Below are 22,487 nucleotides of genomic sequence, written 5' to 3' on the forward strand. Positions count from 1 at the left end.
AGAATTACGGTTAGGTTAAATCAGATATGAAGTAGTTTAACAAAGTAAAAACAAGGCAACTTAGCAATTGTATATGTGGAAATTTTGAAGTAAATTTCCAAAGTAGAGCATGAAGAGATGCATCCATAAATCCCACTAGCAATAATGTGCTCCTCTGATCTTAGTGATATTCACTTTTAAGTGATGCCAATAACTATTGTAATAATGCTGTATTTATGACAGCATTCATCTAGTCAGTCTGTCTTGAAGACGGTGAACCTAAAAGTAGTGTTATTTTTTCTTTTTCATTTACTAATGATATCCTTAGTTTTATAGGCACTAGTCACAGATCAATCCTTTTTTATGTCTCACTGTGGTATGCAATTTTTTTTTTTTTTTACTAACTGTATGTTTAAAATAATTAGTACTGCTGGATATAATCACTAATTTCCTAAAACTGCAAAAGGCAACTTAATATTTCAGCATAGCAGCTGTAATACACAATATTGCACAGAACTAAATTATTACAAATGGTGCCAGGAGTTTTCTATATACAGTACTTAAGATAATTATAAAAAATTATCTTCATTACTGCTTGCTAGCATTTTTTTAACAGTTTAATTTGGATAGGTTACAAAATACATTCAATTCACACAGATATAATTACTGTACACCCAAGAAGCTATAAAATGTTCCCAACCAAATCCCTTTGACCCTGTTAATGTCTATTCCTTGTTAATGTAAGGCAAACATTGTTTGTAGTGTGCATTTGTTTTAGAATATGAAAAAAAAGGGGGGGGGGGAGTAAGGAAATCCCTTAACAGTTGTTATTGATTCCAGCATTTACCGGCTGAGAGTTAAGTGCTGTTTACAAAACAGAACAGATGCAGATGCTGACAAAAAGGTAAACAATTGTTGCATGGCTTCCTGCCAGATTCTGAACCGATATATTAAACTCCAAGTGAAGCACATTTCCCCTATGGATTGCACTTATTGCCACTTCATTTCCTATGTGCTCTGTCTCTCTATTGCCGAGCCTGGCACTAAGCTATTTCCAGTTCCTTGCTGACCCCTGAGGCCTGGTGCTACCACACACAGCCATTAGAGAAGGGAATTGCATGTGTCTGACACGGTCTGAAACCAATTATTTGATATTTTCTTCAGAATGATGCCCAACTCTGTTGGGAATGAGCAATCATGAAATAATTTACCTCCTGATTTAATTTTTTCCTGCACAAATTAGTTGTACACAGAGCTGGCTATACACAGCTGCCTGTGACATAGCTCTGTCTTATCAAGATGATACTTGAAATGAAGCAGGGGGGTCTGACTTGAATAGGTCAGGGAATCCTGCTTTAAAGAGGCATTGACAAGTTTATCAGATATACTGATCACATGTACTCTCTGTTGATTGAAAATGACAGAACCTTAAAGAACTATCAGGGCAGCAGACAAAACCACAAGGATGCAAACCTCATCAGGGTGTTTAATGTTTTTAAACAACTGTCTGATTTCTGGTTCCCTTTTTGTGTCCTAGCAACCTGGCACATGAATAAAATTTAATAAAATATTAAAAGCAAACTCACATTGGTTCATGGCTGAGTGACCGTCACTAAATTTCCTATTTAGTAGCCCTGTTATTATAGTCATAAATGTAAAGAAAGTATGTATTTTTCTGTAACTCAAATCCCTACAAATAGGTTTCATAAAAATAGAAAGGACTTAGAATTTATATTTTGTTGTCTCTGAGTCACAGAAATAAGGCAAAGCCTGAGAGGATCACTTGTCCATAAACATAGAAAGCTTCCAAAACTTGCATATGTTTAATCAAATAATGATATTAAGACTAACTGCTTAAACTCAATAAAGACAACATATGTCTCTTTGGAGAAAGTAACTGGAGGTAAAGCTTCAACCAAATCTGTGCAGTAATAGCTTGTCCATAAGTTCAAGCAAAGATTTGTCTCATTTTTACATACTGATTCCACATTACATTTAACTATTAAATCTTAAAGAGGCTGTGATTGCTGCATTTTCCTATTTCTCTTCAGGGTCCAGCCTCCACTAACTAGAACCATACATCATAACTGGGAACTTCAGGGCTTTTGTGATCATGACTAAGAAAAACTATAAGAAAAATGCCCATTAAAAGTACATCCTCTTCAGATAGCTAAAGGATTACTGTCTTATTGCACTACAAAAAGAATGTTAACAATGATTATTATAATTGATTTCAGTACGGTTTGGGAAAAAAGGTGTATGAGGGCACTATAAAACAATTTAACAATATAGCTTTCTCTGACAACGATCATCATAAAATTTGGAGGCAATTTCTCTTCTTTTCAGAATAGATTATTGTCCACTCCAATAATTACACTATGTTGTGCCTTTTGCCAGTGAAAATGCTAACACTAAAATTTTAACTTAATTTCTACCTTGAAGGACAAACAGTATAAAGCCATTTATTCTAGATGAGCTCAGTAAGACCAAGTTATAGAATTCTAAGTATCAAAACTTCATATTACTTAGTCTTTTTTATTTCACTGGCATCATAATTTCAAAAGCCATATTAGAGTCTCATCTCTGACTTGCACTTACCTGCTAACTTGGGTACTTCTTATTGTCCTGTTACAAAAGAGACTAAACTAGAAATAGGGTAAACTATACTTTTCTAAATAATAGACAAGGGTTTCCTGTCTTTATTCAGTGTTGAAAAGGAGTTGTGAAAGCAAACATTGATAGGTTTTGTTTTTGATTGAGACAACAACATACTTACTTACTCTACGTCATTTTAAATAACTTTTTATTCCATACATGTGCAATTTTAGATCTCCATTTAGATAGCCCAACCATCAATGTTATGAGTGTTTTGGTAAGACTAGAAGCAAATTAAAAATGTATGTATAAACAGAGGAATAGAAATACAATTTTAAAAATGATAGAAGCAAAATAATTTCTGACTAGAAATCCATAATAACTTTTAAACATTTTACTCAAAGCTAAGGATTATTTTCTCATTTTCAAGTATGGCATTCAGAGGAATGATTGGTTTAACTCTTAAAGCTGCTAGCGGTTTCTCCTGTATAAATGTCTGTGCAGAGAAATCAGTTCATATTCAGAAAATGTAATTTCAGACAAAGAATTTTAATAGTTCTAAGTGTAAAAGACACATATTTCCCCTGTTGTGGACTGAATGTTTGTGTCCCTCCAAAATTCTTATGTTAAAATCCTAAGCCCCAAGGTGGTGGCATTTGGAGGTAGGGCTTTGGGAGGGACAGGTGATGGGAGGAGAGCCCTCATGAATGGGATTAGTGTCCTTAAAAAAGAGGCCACAGAGAACTCCCTTCCCCCTTCTACCACATGAGGACACAGAGAGAAGACTGCCTTTATGAGCCAAAAGGTAAGCCTTCACCAGACTTTAATTCTACCGGTGCCTTGATCTTGAACTTGTCGGCCTCCATACTGTGAGAAATAAATGTTTGTTGTTATATTCCCTGAACCCCTCCTCACCCCTGACTATGGTATTTTTGTTATAGCAGCCTGAATGGACTAAGACATCCTCTAAGGCAAAAAACAAATAGGTGAAGATGGGCCAGGCGTGGTGGCTCACACCTGTAATCCCAGTACTTTGGGAGGCCAAGGAGGGCAGATCACCTGAGGTCGGGAGTTCGAGACCAGCCTGACCAACATGGGGAAACCCCTTCTTTACTAAAAATACAAAATTAGCTGGACGTGATGGCACATGCCTGTAATCCCAGTTACTAGGAAGGCTGAGGCAGGAGAATTGCTTGAACCCAGGAGGCAGAGGTTGCGGTGAGCTGAGATTGTGCCATTGCACACTCCAGCCCAGGCAACAAGAGCGAGACTCTGTCTCAAAAAAAAAAAAAAAACAAAAAACAGTGAAGATGTTAAATAACAATTTTGGGGCAGATTTGTTTTGTACAAAATATTTGACTTGGCCGGGCGCAGTGGGTCACACCTGTAATCCCCGCACTTTGGGAGGCCAAGGCAAGTGGATCACCTGGGGTCAGGAGTTTGAGACCAGCCTGTCCAACATGATGAAACCTTGTCTCTACTAAAAGTACAAAAAATTAGCCGGGCACGGTGGCGGGTGCCTGTAATCCCAGCTACTTGGGAGGCTGACGCAGGAGAATTGCTTGAACCCAGGAGGCGGAGGTTGCAGTGAGCTGAGATTGCACCACTGCACTCCAGCCTGGGCAACAAGAGCAAAACTCTGTCTCAAAAAAAAAAATAATAATAATAAAATAAAAAATATTTGACTTTATAAATGTGATGCTGATGGTAGAAAATTTTCATACTTCTACATACATAATTACAATGAAAAATATTCTATCATAATGTACATCTTCAAAGATGATTTTCACAAGAAAGAATGTTGTAGTATAGGAACAGACATTAAAATTCTCAGTCTTCAGTTAAAAAGAGTACATGTTTAAAGAAATCTTACTAATGTTTATTTGTTTATTAAACCTTTCTTCTTGAATATTTATGAAAAAAAAAGTTGGGTACTAATAACTAGAAGTCACATATCACTTTTTCTAAGAACCTGAGAAACGACATGTTAAATAATATTCAACATTTATAATAGCCCATTGGAAAAATGACTATATATTAAGCAAAAATTTAGGGATTAATTGCTTATAAACATTTTAATATGAAACAACAGAACTAGGCATTCACATTAATTATTATTTTCATAAATTAAGATATGGGGCCAGGCACAGTGCCTCATGCCTGTAATCTTAGCACTTTGGGAGGCCAAGGCAAGAGGATTGCTTGAGCCCAAGCGTTCAAGACCAGCTTGGGCAACATAGCAAGATCCTGTCTTAAAAAAAAAAAAAAAAAAAAAAAAAAGGGCAGAGTGTGGTGGCTCATGCGTAATCCCAGCAATTTGGGAGGCTGAGGTGGGCGGATCATCTGAGGTCACGAGTTTGAGACCAGCCTGCCAACATGGCTACTAAACCCCATCTCTACTAAAAATACAAAATAATAGCCGGGCATGGTGGCAGGAGCCTGTAGTCCCAGCTACTGGGAGGCTGAGACAGGAGAATCGCTTTTACCTGGGAGGCGAAGGTTGCAGTGAGCCGAGATTGCATCACTGCACTCCAGCCTGAGCAATAGAGCGAGACTCCATCTTATAAATAAATAAATAAATAAATAAATAAATAAATAAATGGAATAATTTAGATAATTTTAAGAGGGTAAAGCAGAAGCTGGCAAAGTTTTAGGAAGTTTAGAGAGTGACTTAGCACTCTGTACGCTGTAGCAACTTACTTTCTACAGAACATAAATTTCTGACAACAATCTCATGTATACTTGTCCACATATTTGCTCAATATTGAATAGTTGCAAGATAAGTTTGTTCACTTTTAGTATAGTTTTATTCTAAACTTCTTTTCAGTGACTTTTTTCAATAATTTTCATTTGGATCTTAAAATGTTACTTATATTTTTAAATAGATAATTTATTTTTCTAAGTCAAAAAATGAGGTTTTTTAAAACCTCAGCATTTTAACCTTTTAAAAAGTTTTTCAGTATCAAAAAATGTTATTAAATGGCTAAGATGGTATATAAATCTTAAACTGACCTATGACCTTTCCTGAAAACCAAAACAGAATCTTATTTTTAACTTTCATCATTAGTGTTTCAATGTCAGAATTAGAGGATATAGCAAGTGAAATATTCTTTCCAACCTTAGGAAGAAGACACCTGTGTTCTAAGAAGGGAGAAGTAGATAACAGTGCAGTTTGGTGTTTGCTAATTCTTCCTATATGGAAGAAAAATGTGCTAAAATTAAATTGCATACATGTTCTCTTTTACCCAATATACTTTCCATTTTTGTGCCCTTCTGTCTTTAGAACAATGATTCAGATGCCTCAGAACATTTAATGGAGAATAATTAGGTCAGAAAATAGAGTCCATGCAGCAGAAAAAAAAGTTTTAGATAAAGATATGTACACACACATATACTACCACACATCTACCCAAGCACATAAAATACACCCTCCCCTTATACCCATAAATATCCAGTGATTTTTCTCATGATTTTTAATTTAATAAATAATTTTCAGAGAAAATTCCTACCTTTAGTAGGAAGAATTGAAAAAAAAAAGAACTTCCTTAGAAAAAATTATAATGTCAGACTGTTTATCTTAGGTGGAATGGAGGTATAGTGGGAAGATGCTTCTTGTCTAATCTTAATTTTGCAGCTAACTTGATTTGTTAACCAGCCAAAATGCTTTCATTTTTTCACCCACAAAAAAAGAACAGGAATTGCTGCATTGTCTAATTTTTGGGTGGTGGTATAGCAAAGATAAGTCAAATAAATAAAAAATATGGAAGCATCTTGCAACCATAATGCTATTGTTATTAATTAATTAATAGTAAAAAGGATCTCAAACCTGGTAATAATCAGCTCAACTTAGTTACTTTTAGCTTAACTCTGGTAAAAATGGTATATGTAACCAGGTTACTTGCATCTTTAGGAATAAAATGACATTCTTCATTTAGATACTTTTAAAAATATTTAAATTAATGATAATATTTTTTCTATTCATGTATTAGTATGCAAAGTCTTGGATTTTTTTTCTTTGCAAATCTTTCCAAATAGAAAGAAGTGATGTGGATTTGTACTCTATTACAGTTTCAAAATTCAAGGTTAATTTTATATGTAGGAAAATAAATGTATGCTATGATTTCAGAAAGTCCAACAGAAAAATTGGGATCTAAAAAAATGAGAATTACTCTTCAAATTATTGAAGGATTCTTGATCTTACAAATGATTTCATTCAGCAAGACACAGTAAGTCACTGTAGTCACCAGGACTTTGGGAGAGCTACTTAACTTGTCCAAACCACAGATTCTGTATCTATAAAATAGGGACAATATCCAACTTTCCAGAGTTGGCTTCAGTATACTTTTTCATCTTTCGTAATATCATCATTCAAATGGTCAAAGCTACTTGAGTAGAAGAGAGAACTGAGTGGCTTTTGATTGGTCTACTTTCTAATAGTGATCTTGTGTCTCCCTAGTCAAGAAGTCTATCTTCTCTTTGGTTTGAGGGCCTTCGTTATAGTGAATGATCATTTCATTCCTTGAGGGATTCATTTCCCTCATCCCCAGTCTTCCTTAAACAAAAGAACAAGGGACTATGAAAAAAAAGGTGCCTTAGAGGTGATTCAGGTCAACCTTTCATCCACTGCAGATTTTAGGAATCTTTCAAATATTCAAAGGTGTTTATCATATTCTCCTAAGTCTTCCTTTTTCAAGCTAACAATAACCTCAAGAAAAATTAAAGATAGGATATATGGGGGCCATGGAATTTGTCCTAGAATTTAAATCTCCTAATTTTATCTTTTCATATTAAAATACAGAGGATTTATTTAACCAAAATTTACTATATATAAATAATCTTTTCTTTTTTGAACACTGAGAAATGTAGCATTTACTTAAATCCAAAGGAAATACAATTTTAAAAGTAAAATTAATTTGATCACATAACTAGTCCAAATATAAATATAGTAAAATGTTACAATATAAGAGTGGCACTGGTGCTCCTGAAACGTAGATGATATGTGTACAATTGTATATATGGATCTGACTTTCCAGATAATTCCAAATTAGGTTATAATCAAAATGCTAATTGCAAATTTCTAGCTTTTTGAAAGCTATTTTGACTTTAAAGCCTTATAAGCTAAATAAGAAAAATATTGTGGCATAAATGTTTACAAAATAATAATTTTCCTAATATTAGAGAAACTAGCCGGGTGTGGTGGCTCACTCCTGTAATCCCAGCACTTTGGGAGGCCAAGGCGGGTGGATCACCTGAGGTCAGGAGTTTGAGACCAGCTTGGCCAGAATGGTGAAATCCCGTCTCTACTAAAAATACAAAAAGTAGCTGGGCGTGGTGGCAGGCGCCTGTAATCCCAGCTACTTGGGAGACTGAGGCAAGAGAATCGCTTGAACCCAGGAGGTGGAGGTTGCAGTGAGCCGAGATTGCGCCATTGCACTCCAGCCTGGGCAACAGAGGGAGACTCTGTCTCAAAAAAAAAAAAAAAAAAAAAAAAAAAAATTTAGAGAAACTATAAGAATACAGATGAACAAAATCGGTTATTGAGAAAGCGTTGCTTTGTAAATCACTCTGAAAACTTTGTAAGAGTATCTGTAAGAATAATATTGTTCTCTTCTATAAAAGATTGTTAAATCAAAAAGATTCTGTAATATTTATGTTAACATTATTTCATCATTTTTTTCAAATAACAAAACATACAAGCGTTACACTTCTAAATGTATTGTAATACTAAAGCAGCACATGCTCTCTAAGAAACAAAACATTCAAAACTGAATATAAAGTAGAAAAAAAGTTACCATACAATACCAAGGTGTGGATTAAGTCTAATCACAAGCTTATATGTAAATAAAATTGTCTGTCTGGTACCTTATCATAGAAAAATGGCTAGAGAGATTGTCACCGTATTTTAAATATATGTACTGGAAAACCTGAATTAGTGGCAGACAGAATGCACTGTGGGGTGCCCAGGTGAATACAATCATCCAAAAGGCCAACTGGTAGAATAACATAGCACAGCATAGCACAAACAGCACAGCATAGCATAGCATAACATAGCATAGAAGAGCATCATAAAAACTACCCCTAGTGAGTGTCTGAGTTAATAACACTAGCAAATCATAACTGAGTTCTGAATCATTATCAATAAAAAAGAAAAGCAAAACACTGGATCAGTGTAGAAGACAGAAATAATGTAACCATTAAAAAAGAAAATGTGGCCAGGCACGGTGGCTCACACCTGTAACCCCAGCACTTTGGGAGGCCAAGGCGGGTGGATCACCTGAGGTCAGGAGTTGGAGACCAGCCTGACCAAAATGGTGAAACACCATCTCTACTAAAAATACAAAATTAACTGGGCATGGTAGTGCATGCCTGTAATCCTAGCTACTTAGGAGGCCTGAGGCAGGAGAATCGCTTGAACCCAGGAGGCGGAGGTTGCAGTGAGCCGAGATTGCACCATTGCACTCTAGCCTGGGCAACAAGAGCAAAACTCCAACTCAAAAAAACAAAAAAAGTGAAAGTGGTAAATTATTTTTAATGCTAACTATCATACTGTTTTGCACAGCTTTTGACACAGAGTTTAGTGGCATATCAAGCTAATATACCAAATAATTGCAAAGAGAGAAATCTTCTTTTTTTGGCTTACTATCTGTGTGGACTTGGAAAATATTTACTTCTCTGAATCTCAGTATTCTCATATATAAAGTATAAATAATATAAAAGGCTGTTGAGAAGGTTAAGTGAACCCACATATGTAAAGCCCTGTAAAGTCTTATACATAATAATAAGTAATCACATTAGACAGATAGAGAGATAGATAGATAGATAGATAGATAGATAGATAGATAGATAGATGATAGATGAATGACGGAAAATTTACAGGTCATTCAGGGAAGAACAACCAATCCTCAACCTAAGTACAAAATCAGAAGCAACTAAAGATTGAATAGGTCCAAACTGCCTTAGCTCATTAAGGTATAAGCATGGAAAGGTAAGATATTAGCTCATTAAGACTACAGTATACATACAAAGCCTGCTTAAAGTCACTAAATAGAAATTATAATCATTTAAATCATACACATTTAAATTAGGATTATTTAAATTTAAATAAATTAAATTTATTTTAAATTATTTAAATAGTTTGGAGAAGAAGAAAACAATGACCACTAAAGTTGAAGAAGTATACAGAGGATTCAGAGAAATGTTTTTAAATTTAAAAATATCCTATTTTTCAGTCAGTAGATTATAGTAATACAGGAAGGGCTCTGAGTCAGACAGATAACAAGTTTGAATCCTGGCTTCACTCTATGTCCTAGAGCAAATTACTTAACATCTCTATGTCTTAGTTTCGTCACTGTAAAATGGAGATAATAAATAATGGTATCTACCTTGTTTGGTAGGTTAGAAGTATTAAAAGAGATATGCACATCAATGTCTGAGCCAATAAATGTTGTTGTTACTTAAGGATTGTCCTTTCTATAATTTCAGGTAAAATAGCAAAGATTTCGTGAGCATAAAGATACAGACATAGATTAAAGATAATATAATACAACCCATTCGAGCCATTGTTGCTCATCTCAAAGATGTATTTCCTTAATAAACAAAACATGATCATTTTATAGGTGACAATTTCTTTTATAGGTGACAGATCATTTAATTCTACACTTGTAAGACAAGGCCCAATAGCATGGTGCTTGAGAACATGGGTCCCAGAAATAGAAAGATCTGCATATGACTTCTAAGTATCAATCCTGATTTCATACAACATGATCAGGGCAAGTTAATCTTTCTAAGTTTCTTTCTGTGTTCATGAAATTGGGATAATAGGAATGGGTTGTCATTAGCGCAGTGTTTGGCATATGGACAGTGTTCACTTAATAATTGTTTCATACCAAAGTTCAGATAAAGGAGCTTGGGAAAGATTCTATGCACCTACACTTGTCGAAAATGCTTCAAATTCTGGTGTTAAAGAGGACACATATACTTTTCTCTCATGAATGAGAAAACACTTCAATATCAACCCTAAAGACTCCATAGCAACTTACACACATGTTCAACCATATGGATCTTTTCTTCTGTTATAAACTATATTTAGCACATATAAAACTTTCGTATTGAAAAGACTTTACAAGTAAGCAGGATTTTTTTTTCAGAGAATACAAAAATTTTAGAAAATAAGTACACTAATAAAGAACATTTTAAAATTTCTGTGTTAACAATTAAAATAAAAGTCTATTTGCTTTGAGCAAAATAATAATGTTCCTAAATTAACTGACTTTGTATTTTGCCATAACCGAATTTGGCAGATGCATCTCTCTTCTGCAATGAGATATAGCTTCTGGAGGAAAATTAAAATTTTAAGACAAAATATTAAACAATTTGAAAATTCATATATCACATTAATTTGGTCAACTGAAATTTTATTAATGAAGATACGCACAAGTATAGTGAGCTATAGGAATTTTAAAAAGATGATCATAAATTCAAAGATCCATAATTCACCAAATAATAATTTTCAAATACTTAAGCCATATAGTTTATGAACTTATTCAGAAATACACCTCAGATTTTATATAAAAGCATAACTAATGATAATTTTAGAAATAATCCTATTTTTACCGATTTTTCTCCACTGGTAGGAAAGTACAACCACAACAAGAAAAGTTTATTATATCACAATAACTTCTTTCCTTTTTTCCTTTATCTTATGAATAAAATAGAAATTTTCAAATCATCTTTTATTTGTATACATCCTTATAGAAAAAATAGTAGAGAAACTTTAAAAACAGCTATAGTAAAATGTTATACCTTCCTAATCAACTACAATACAGAATTTTATAATTATAGTATTTCATAGTTGCTCATTATTAGAATTGACTAAAATATTACAACTTTTAAATATCCAATTTTACTGCAAATTTCAACAAATTTTCAAAAATTCTTTTTACCTAATAATGCTTTAGCTTTGGAAGATACAATGGATTAAAAATCATACTTTTCTGTTATGTATACAACTAAATGTACATATATATAACTGAGTATATGTGCTTATATATATGTGTATATTTAATAAACAGATAAAGGAGCTTATATGTGTATAAGCATATATACTCAGTTATATCTATGTGTGTATACACACAGTTTCACAAATACTGTTTGTCATATGCAATCAAGAGAAATTAAACTCTTATTTAAAGTATTTTTGGCTTATATTTCCAATATCTTTAACAATTTAATAAGAAAACACTTTTATAACTACAATTATAGAAAAAAATGCATGAGAAATGTATACTGCAAAATTTCATTACATTCATTTTCTAATTTTCATGTTTGCAGTGAGATTTAACCAACTAGAAAACATCTTAGAAAGTTAAACATATTAAAAGACTTAAGTTAAACCAAACAAAAATTTTAAATGTCACTAACCCAAAGCATGCACTGCTCCTCTATGCTTGCTGGAGCTCTTGCTTGTTTTAACCACACGAACAGCATTTTCTCTGAACTGCAGCTCACAAAAATTTTCAAGAAATTTTGCCATTTCTTCTGTAACAGTATCCAGGTAAGTTTCTTTAATGAATTTCACCATTGAAGATGGAGCTAAAATTTCACATAGTGTGTTAAAATCCTCTTTTATTATTGAGTATAACTTAAGCATTGTACTTTGATATCCATGAGCTATTACATCTAAATTTGAATCTCTGTTGTAAGAAGGAAAGCAGTTCCGCAGAAGATTAGCCAACAGTTTATTCTGTATGTTTTGGTATTTGATTATAACTTCTGATTCTGGATAAAGAAACAAGAGTTGTTGTAAGCACTGCTTTTTCAATAAAATTTTTTGCTGTGAATTGTTTATTTCATTATGGCTTTGTAATTTGCTCACTAAGAAGCGTCGAAGATGCAGTCTTATATCATCCCACATAGACTTGACATCCATAGAGGAATTATCTTCAACAGAATGAAGAGACGTCCTAGAGAGGAAATGGAAAGATGTTCCACTTAGGGTTGATGGGAATGAAACGCTGCTGTGGCAGGAGAGGTCCCAAAGTAAATCCAATGTCATTTCTTCTTGATTTTGTTCATTCTTCAACAAATCTTGCTAATGAAATTATAACATTAGAAATGTGATTAAGTGCAATAGAAAAAATGATTTCTATAGTCATATACAATTTCATAATAATTTCAGGTTGAAATTAATACTCTAAAATTCCTTAAGATTTTATTTTTTTGCATTTGAAATTTAATCAGTTCAGATGTTTTAGAATGTTAGCTTTTATGGTCTACTAAACTTTGAATTGTTCATTTCAAACCTAGCTGATTATCTTTTCAATTAGATTTCTAGACATACAGTTTTTAGCCCTCATTGTTATCCACCCAATATACCCTGAGCTGTATAAAAACTCTGGCTTAAAAATTCTAAATACAAATCTATAGTAAAATATTGATTGAAATGTATTCCTAATACAAAATAGATTCAAGATCATGCCCCTAATTCCTGGTAGACAATTTTCATGCTTGAATGAGTACACTTATTATTATAAAACCCCAAATGAACATATCATACAATACTTTAAAATCATTCTAGAATATAGATCTTTAAATATAGTATGTGCCTGGGGGTTACTAAGATATACCTTTCTGAGAAGTAAATTTTAATACATTGAAAGATTTTAACTTTCATTTAAATTCCTTTTTGAGAACTGTGTTAAGAAATATTTTACTTTGAAAATTAATCTGAGAATATTTCAATTCTCTCCAAAGAAATAACCCAAAATGAGAAAAAGATACCCTCAGAATTATTCCCCAAAAGATGATATGAAATTATTCCTTTATACTTTCTGTGCTAGCAGAAAACAATGGTGGGTATAATTATGAATAGAAAGGGACAAAAAATTTACTTTTTTCTTGGGCTTTGAATTAGACACACACATTCTCCTTCCATGCTGACTTTCCTAATTATGTCTATTTTAGCTAATACTGAAATTAGTTTATATTCTCTAGGTAGAAACAAGCTGATTACAAGAGAAATGAAAGCAAGGTCCAAGTGGCATAAAATCAGGCTGGCTTTACAATTTCTTATTGACGAAGATACCAAAGGCATTATGTGTGATTCACAATTATGAACAATTCCTAGACAAATTCCAGGAATTTTCTCTCATTCACTGTAAGCACTGCAATGCCTAATGTTCTATCTGTAATAAATAATTATACCCAATAATTATACCAAGAAATGCTTTTTAAGTATTTATACAAACATTTCCTGGTTTATTCATAATAATAACTCTTTGGCATACGTATTTAAAAACCCAATTTACACACAAGGACTCTAAAATCAGGCATGCTTCAGTGACTTTTCAAAAGTCACATACAGTAAGGCACAGAACCAAGAAATGATCCCTGGCTTCTTTCTCTTCATCCACATTCTTTCTGCTACACTCCAGAGAGCCACAAAGTACACATGACCTCTGTGTAGCTTCTTTCTCTCTCCTCTACTGCTATTGAGTTATTGCGATATTTCTGGAAAAGAAATGTCCTTAGATAGGACACATCAGCATTACTGTAAATTCTATAAAGCAAATGAGTCATATTAGTGCCTCTGCCTTGGTTTTTTAAGTCCGTAAATAACTGTAAATATTTGATCAAACAAAGAATAATAGATTACAGAGGTTTAAAACATATGTTTAGTATGATTGCTTAAATTTTGAAAATAACTTCAGTACATCTGCCATAATGAGGACCTCTGTTTCTTATTTAAATCGCTAGAAAATTAACAAAAAATTTTCTATGAAAAAAACAGATGTATGAAAAATGCCATCAGGACTGACATTTTTTAGCATGTAGAAACTTGATAATAAGGTCATTTAAATCTGGATCTGTTTTAATAATGTGGTTCCTTCCTTAAAATAACATGATCAATTATGTAAAAAAACCTAGGACTGGGACTAGCCTATCAGTCTAATGAATTTGAGCAAAAACTAAGGCGGCCTTTGCCCTGCAGTGAATAGAGAATGACTTATGTGTGACCGATTAAAAGATAATTAAAAGCTTTTGCTTTTAATTAAATGAGAAAGCATTATTACATCAGTATTAATGAAATTCAATACACATGCCTCTTAATAGAAATTAAAGGAATAACTATATCCATATTTATTCTTTAAGGATCCACCTTCAGGAGATAATGGGTGAGAGGTTTCCTTAAAAGAATAAGGCTTCAGGGCACACAGTCTTCCTTTCTCTTCCTTTTATTACTTTGTAAAATTAAAGAGACATCTGAAATAATAACAACAGGCAAAAACTATTTTCATCTGATTCTGTCATCCTAAGCCATCTACAACCTCCAGATATTTTCCACATCTGTCTTAGTCAATGTTTGATGTTTAGACAAAAACAGTGCCTTTTTTTCCCTAAATTAAATTAAAACCATAGCTACAGAAGTACTGCTTTCTAACAATTGTGCTGCTTCTCTGGGAATCTGTTTTTGCAAGCTAGCTAGCCTTGGAGAAACAAGTGTGATAAAATCACTGTTCTTATTGAAGTTTACAAAAACTTCTCTAGCAAAGAGGGTGGTCAATATTAAGAATGACCAACATAATAATTCTCTGTCATTTGGTGGTCTTGCATAAATTGCTACCTTGATTGAAAAGAACTGGGTTAGACTGCAGGTTAGGAATGCAGGGAATAATAGTCAAGGCCACTTAATAGACACAATCCATGGGGATCTTATTATGCTTAATAATGAGCATATAAAAAATGAATAGTGAAAGGATACAAAACATAATGAATATGAACTTTTCTGGTAGACAGCTGTGATACACATCAATACATTTTGTGGTATTGATATGATATATATCATACCACAAATCACCCAGGAATCATAATATTTTATCTCCATTTATATAAAATTTTATTTTATTGATAAAAATCATAGTTAAAAATTAAAACAAATAGCTCAGTGGATTATGTTGGGGATATAGGAACATAAAAACACAAACCCCTATGTATGGCAGGCTAATATGGTCACTCAAATAAATATTTACATATAGAAATTGAATGAGTTGTATTCCCTGTTTACTCATCCCACTCCATGATAAAATAAAAATTCATTTTACCAGTGTTTTGAGAAATTTTATCAAGTCTCCATGAGAAATGAAAGATGATTCAGATGTACTGTAATTATAGTTAGTTAGCCATTCAAAGCAGTCAGTTGTTGTTTGCAGCTGCACACCTGGACATTGTTTGTTAATTTCGGACTGTATCTCTTTAATGCAATGTTCTATGCTATAAAAAACAGAAGAAAAAGTTATTTTGGCAGGATATAGATAATGGCTTCATTTCATAATATCACAAGCCCTGAAATCTTCATATGTGGTACCTGGCTTTGTACAATTTACAAATTCATTCATATGATATGAAAATAATAACAGACTATACATTCATAGTTGAAAGCTGAGAGTTCAAATTTTCTGGCAGTAAAAAATGTGATAGAGGAAATATAAAATAGCTACTCAGATGAACTAGAAATTCTTTTGTGTTGAAACAAAAATCAAGCATAGATGCAATTCGAGAATAGCCCTCTTGATAGGCAGTGGATGAAAGGGAGAGATAAAATACTGAACACTGTAAATATTAGAAATATACATTATCTACTAAGAGGTGAAGGACTATATAAATTATGAAAAACTTCAATCAACGGAATAGTAAGAAGTCATGTAGTTATAAAAAGCTTATAATTTTAAAAGTTGTAAAGTATACAAGCTATATACACAATGTTACTACAGCCAAATACCTTTTCCTGCCATCCAACTCCACTACAAAAAACAGAAACAAAAATTACTAAAAATTGCATTTAAAAAATGACTGGAAGGAAATGAAGCAAAGGGTTAATAGCAATTATACTTGGGTGGGTGTAATTAGGTAAGTTTTAAATTTTATTTTTCCATATTTTCTAAATATTTATAAGGCATAAAATAAAATGCTTCATTCACCAAAAAAGTAAACCAAGAACAGTGAAAAAATGTCCAGTAGAATCTTGCCATATGTATTTGTTTTAAAATTTCCATTCAAAGTATCCTTCCTGTTGATAAAATAACAGATACACTATGTTATTTTAATTTCCATACACACTTATGTGCATTGATGATTATAAATCTTTGTGGGGTAAACTGGTGACCTTTAGCAGAGTGCCATCTGCAGAGCCACAGGGATATGACATATTACTACCACCTGATGGCAGCATATCTAAACTTCAAGAAAGCTTTCAAACAGGCAAATTCCTTTGAAGCTGAAACACCTCACCAAAAATTGACAGCTATGCATTTGTCTCTTAATCATATTAAGAAAGATTTGTTACTAAGAGGTAAAGTTAGTGTTTTGAAAACGTAACTGCTATTAATTAAAGGTTCCATATGATAGAACCTGGTAAGCTTTAGAAACCAAGCGCTCATTATTAAAATAGATGTCATATGAAAGACTCTTTGAAATTCATCCAGGTGTGGGTTGCCTATAAAACATACACTGTAAAAGTTTAAGTAAAACTTTTCAGGAGACTTCTGAGCATGAGTGAATTCAAAGTAAATTACCTTGAAACAAATACATTCTGAGAATCAAAGAGCCTTTTCATGAACACAAAGAACATAAAAGGAAAACAATACCTCTTCTGGCCACAGGCCACTCAATTTCCTGATGGGACAGCAATATTCAGGAATACCACTTCTACGTCTGACAAGAGATTGGCTTGTATTTTCTTAACTTATGTAAGCACTTCTATGGACAGAGAAACACAATGCCCTAAGCATACCCCTTGACTCTAGGGACTCTTTATCAAAGGTTTTTATTATAGCATCCTCATGTGTCTCATTCAATGAAACCTAATAGATTACAGAAATGTGAATTGGAAAGGCTCAGCAGTTAGTTTACCTAAATCTGTTTCAATGAGGACTCAGATTTTAGGCTAATTTCTAACATCCAAATCTGGGCAGAGGCCAAAAACTACAATTTATAAATAGGGTAAAGCCTTTAGAGGGCTAGATATTTTGGTAATTTGTCCAAATACTGACAAAGGGATTGAGTGGCTGCATTTCAGGGGACCTCCCTCATTGATACAAACTAAGACAGATAAACTTTATTTTAAAATCATTTTGTCACAAATTATAAAATGTCAGAACTAATTATCTACACCTGATTTTGTTTTTAGTTGGCTGTCTTGTTGTCTGCCACTCACCAATGCCTATACACCTTGTTCTAAAAACTTAATCATCTGAAGTCTAGATATTTCTTGTCCAATTGTTATACAAAATAAATATTTTCAAAATTTATGATAAATGTCAGTTTGGTATGTAATCTGACAATTTATCTTCTTTAATCAAGGTCAAAATAAATTACAATTTAATTTTCACCATTTAAAAGGTAACATTTTCAAATGTTATCTTTCAGATGCTACACATTATTCAGGATTATAAACATAGGTAGTAAAAGTGTAAGGAAATGCACTGGAATGATCAGCAGCACCCTCTGGCAGAGTGGGGATGGAAGTGGGATGAAATTGGGGAGAGGTACACAGAGAGCTTTAGCTATACTAGTAATGTTTTATTGCTTAAACTAGATGGTGGGCACACGAGTATTTCTCATAGTACTCTATGCCTTTTCATATGTCTCAACATTTCTTAATAAATTTGAACCCCAATGTGCCTTAATTATAATGACTCTGAATTAGCTCAGTTAATAATGTGTGCAAGTGGATGCATTACTGAGAGGCTGTGTATAAATCAATTTATAAAGCATTTTTAAAATGCAATATGGAGTATGCTTTTAAAAAAAGATATCTATGGTAATTTTCTCATTCAACATTCACTCCTAGATTCCCTGACTGTAAAAATTGCTTATTGAATGAAGGCATTATATTTGATAAACATTAGCTGAATGTTAAATATGTGGTAGGCATTGTGATATATACTAGGGAACCCAATGTGAATAAGACGTCTTCCTGTCCCTAAAGGAATTCTGTCTAGTGAAAGAGATAAACCTGTAAATAAACAACTACAACACAGTAAGACTTGATAAGGAGTGCGTACAATGTGCTAAGGGAGTACACAGGAGGGAGCCACTAAAAGTGCCTGTGGGAGGTGTAAAAAGGTTTTTCCTTGTAGAAGAGGAGATTATATGCAAGGATGTTGCTTTAAGAACATTAGTAGAATCACGGTACTTAAAATTCCCTGACGCCTCACCCCTCAGAATTCAGTACTTGTCATCTAACCTCACTGTTGCTTCACTTTAAAACTATATTTATTTGAAGAATAAGAAATATGAATTTATTTTTATGGTCACTACTACACTCATGCGTGTATGGATGTATGTGTGTATGTATATATGCACCAGCTTACTTCCAAAAAGGCTGAGATGTCCTACTATTGGACAGACTGCATTAAATAACAATAGCAGTCCAGGAGCTGATTAATATTGAACTGGTACAGTTGGAGACAGGATAAGAAACTGAAAAACAGAAAAGGATAATTATAAACTCTTGAAACTTCAGCTTATGATAAAGTTCTTACAAGATTTCAAAAGTATTATCCAGTCATAAAATAGTTAAAAAGAAAAAAGTATGTTCCATTGGTAAATTATGAGAACTTTTTAAATAAAAAGACTGTAGAAAACACATATATGTGCTTTCATGGAATGTTAGAATATAAAAATTTTTATTTCTTAAATCAGAATAGACGCCTCACGGCAGAGCTTAAAGACTTATTTATTACAGTATGGAAAACCCAAAATTTAAACAAAATTTTTAAAACTTTTACATTTTGATGCTCTTGCTTATACTTCTTACCCACAAAATAAGTTCAACTTAAGGAAAAGACAAGTCTTTTCAATTGTTACACTGACATTTCAATTCTGTTACATTTCTGTTCATTTCTGTGCTTTTTATGTTTGAGAGGACAAAGAAATCATTGTGAGGTAAACAGATTTTCTAGTTTTTAGATAAGCCTTTTTTATCTAACTAGATTACTAAAATTCCTTGGAATTATCAGGTAATTAATAGGGAAGAGGGCTGATGTATACAAACTAGTATGTAATTAAAATATAAGTCAGCCATGAAATGAAAACTTATTTTCCTGAGACAAAGACATTTCTGGATAATATTTTTTAAAAGAATATTTAAAAAAGAATAGTTAAAAAAAGTAAAAAAAAGAATAGTTAAAAAGTTAAAAAGAATACTCCTAACACAACTACTTCAATGGCTAAAATGGTGAGAAATTAAAACTTGCCCTGAATTGTTTTCTATTTCGGAGACATTTAATCATTTCAAAAAGTTGTAATTAAACTTTCAGGAAAAAACACCCTTGACACCAAATCTTTCTCATATATATCCTTTCCTTTCCATTACTTTTGTAAAAGTTTTGGCATAGGCCCTTATCATTGGTCATTGGGACTATATATTAATAGCCTCTTTCAGGATTCCCATCTGTTGTTAACCCACCTTTTGTTCAGAGTTTACTATGAGCAACACAGTATGAAAGAAACTTTAGAGTTAGGGACCTCTCTTGATTTGTTGTTATATACCACGGATCCCACTACAAAAGTTGAGAATGGCTCTTGAATGGTCCAGATGCTTTACTCTGGCCATTCACACCTAGTGTAGGCCTGTATCAACCTAAGAAAATCTAAAGTGCTTTCAAAAGAGTCAACCAACTGTGAAATACTCCCCAGAATTCCAGTGGGTGGCCAGGTAGTACTGGCAGGACCAAAGTGATCTTGTATTGATAAGAACGAGCTTCCCAACACAGATCACTTCTTCTGCCTCCTAAATCTACATCTAATTTGGATCACTTCTCATAAACTAGCGACAGGAGCAAGATGGAAGTGGCACAGGGCTATGTTAATAATATAAAGAGAAGTTTCTAGAAACATTCTATAGGGCTAGAAGGACATAGTTTAATACCCATTACAATCAAGAATAAGTAAATGTGCTCTTTTTTTTTTTTTTTAAATCTATGAAGGCCTGCCCAGGAATTTCAGCACAATTTAATGACTCAGAATGTGGTTTATCCCAACAAAACCATACAAACTGAAATTAGGAAGAGAAAAGTGGAGGATCTACACCAGCATTTGCCCTGTGCCAACTCCTTTGATTCTCTTTTTGGAGAAAGAGACAGTAAAAAAAAAGAGAGTGGGAGAATGTACGTAATAATGGGAATCCTAAGAGATATGGGAACAGATTAGGTCTACATCTTTATCTCCAATTGTCCTGATTAAATCAATCATTAAGCCAGACAACAGATTTGACTAGAAGCTACATACTGAGGGTTTTAATAATACCTATGGTTTATGTGTGAGGAGGTAGGCATACAGCAAATACTCTCATATATATCATATATATGTATATATCATATATATATATCATATATGTGTATATATCATATATATATATCATATATGTGTATATATCATATATATGTATATATCATATATGTGTATATATCATATATGTATATATCATATATGTGTATATATCATATATGTATATATGTATATATCATATATATATATCATATATATTATATATCATATATATGTATATATCATATATATTATATATCATATATATGTATATATCATATATGTATATATCCATATATATTATATATCATATATGTATATATCATATATCTTATATATCATATATGTATATATCATATATCTTATATATCATATATGTATATATCATATATCTTATATATCATATATGTATATATCATATATATTATATATCATATATGTATATATCATATATATTATATATCATATATGATATATCATATATATGATATATACATATATGTATATATCATATATATGTATATATCATATATGTATATATCATATATGTATATATCATATATGTATATATCTATATATGTATATATCATATATGTATATATGTAGTGTATATATATTGTGTGTATATAGATACACTAAGTAAAAAAATCTGACCACAGAATGTACATATAATTCCCATTTGTATAAAAATCTATTTTGGGGTACATACATGTTTATGTAGAGAATATTTCTAGAAAATTACACAATTATTTATCAAGATAGCTTTCCTCTAAAGAACAAGACTAGGAAAGTCAGAGGAATGGAGAAAGTTTTCCTCTTCACTGCTCTCTCTACTATTTGAAATTTTATCCTGAGTATGTGTTACTTTTATAATGCAAAAATATTTTAGCAAAGGAAAAATGCATTTGAAGATAGCTTCATCTATCATGTTCTATTCATCTAACTTTACACTAGTTTAAGATAAAACAAATGCAATAAATACCTAAGAAACATGTCTAATGCACATTTATTGACTATCTTCTAGCCTACTATGTGCCAGGACTGTTTTAGGCAGTGAAAATACAGTGAAGAACAAGTAATATCCTCAAGGTGGAAATCAAAAGCCTTTTTTAAAAAATGGACTTAGTAGCTGGGCATGGTGGCTCACACCTGTAATCCCAGCAGTTTGGGAAGCCAAGGTGGGTGAATCACCTGAGGTCAGGGGTTCGAGACCAGCCTGACCAACATGGTGAAACCCGTCTCTACTAAAAAAGTACAAAATTAGCCAGGTGTGCTGGCACATACCTGTAATCCCAGCTACTTGGGAGGCTGGGGCAGAAGAATCGCTTTAACTGGGGAGGCAGAGGTTGCAGTGAGCTGAGATTGCACCATTGCACTCCAGCCTGGGCAACGAGAGTAAAACTCCATCACACACACACACAAAAAAAGGAATTACTTTTAAATTCCCATTTATTTCTTTATGAATGAGACAGAGTTTCATTATGTCGTCCAGGCTGGATTTGAACTCTTGGGCTCAAGCAATCCTCTGGCCTCAGCCTCCCAAGTAGCTAGGACTACAGGCATGTGCCACCATGCCTGGCTTAAAG

General features: G+C 32.8%; 1 protein-coding gene across 10 annotated transcripts in view; it reads right to left on the reverse strand.

Moving 5' to 3' along the window:
• KIAA0825 (KIAA0825 ortholog) overlaps positions 1–22,487 on the reverse strand; it is a 473,030-nt gene that overhangs the window by 362,775 nt on the left and 87,768 nt on the right. For 8 of the 10 annotated variants that reach the window (XR_010133628.1, XM_055387134.2, XM_063705867.1 and 5 more), the window contains 2 exons: positions 15,675–15,843; positions 11,995–12,664 (listed from right to left, as the gene is read on the reverse strand). Coding sequence is in view for 9 of the 10 variants with exons in the window: in XM_055387134.2 (XP_055243109.2) it covers positions 11,995–12,664; positions 15,675–15,843 (839 nt within the window). In the remaining variant the exon portion in view is untranslated. Of the gene's footprint in view, positions 1–10,971; positions 12,665–15,674; positions 15,844–22,487 lie in introns of those variants that run through there. The other 2 variants (XM_063705869.1, XM_055387135.2) reach the window with 1 other exon arrangement.

Source organism: Gorilla gorilla, chromosome 4 (genome assembly GCF_029281585.2).
Source record: "Gorilla gorilla gorilla isolate KB3781 chromosome 4, NHGRI_mGorGor1-v2.1_pri, whole genome shotgun sequence".
Lineage (NCBI taxonomy): Eukaryota > Metazoa > Chordata > Mammalia > Primates > Hominidae > Gorilla > Gorilla gorilla.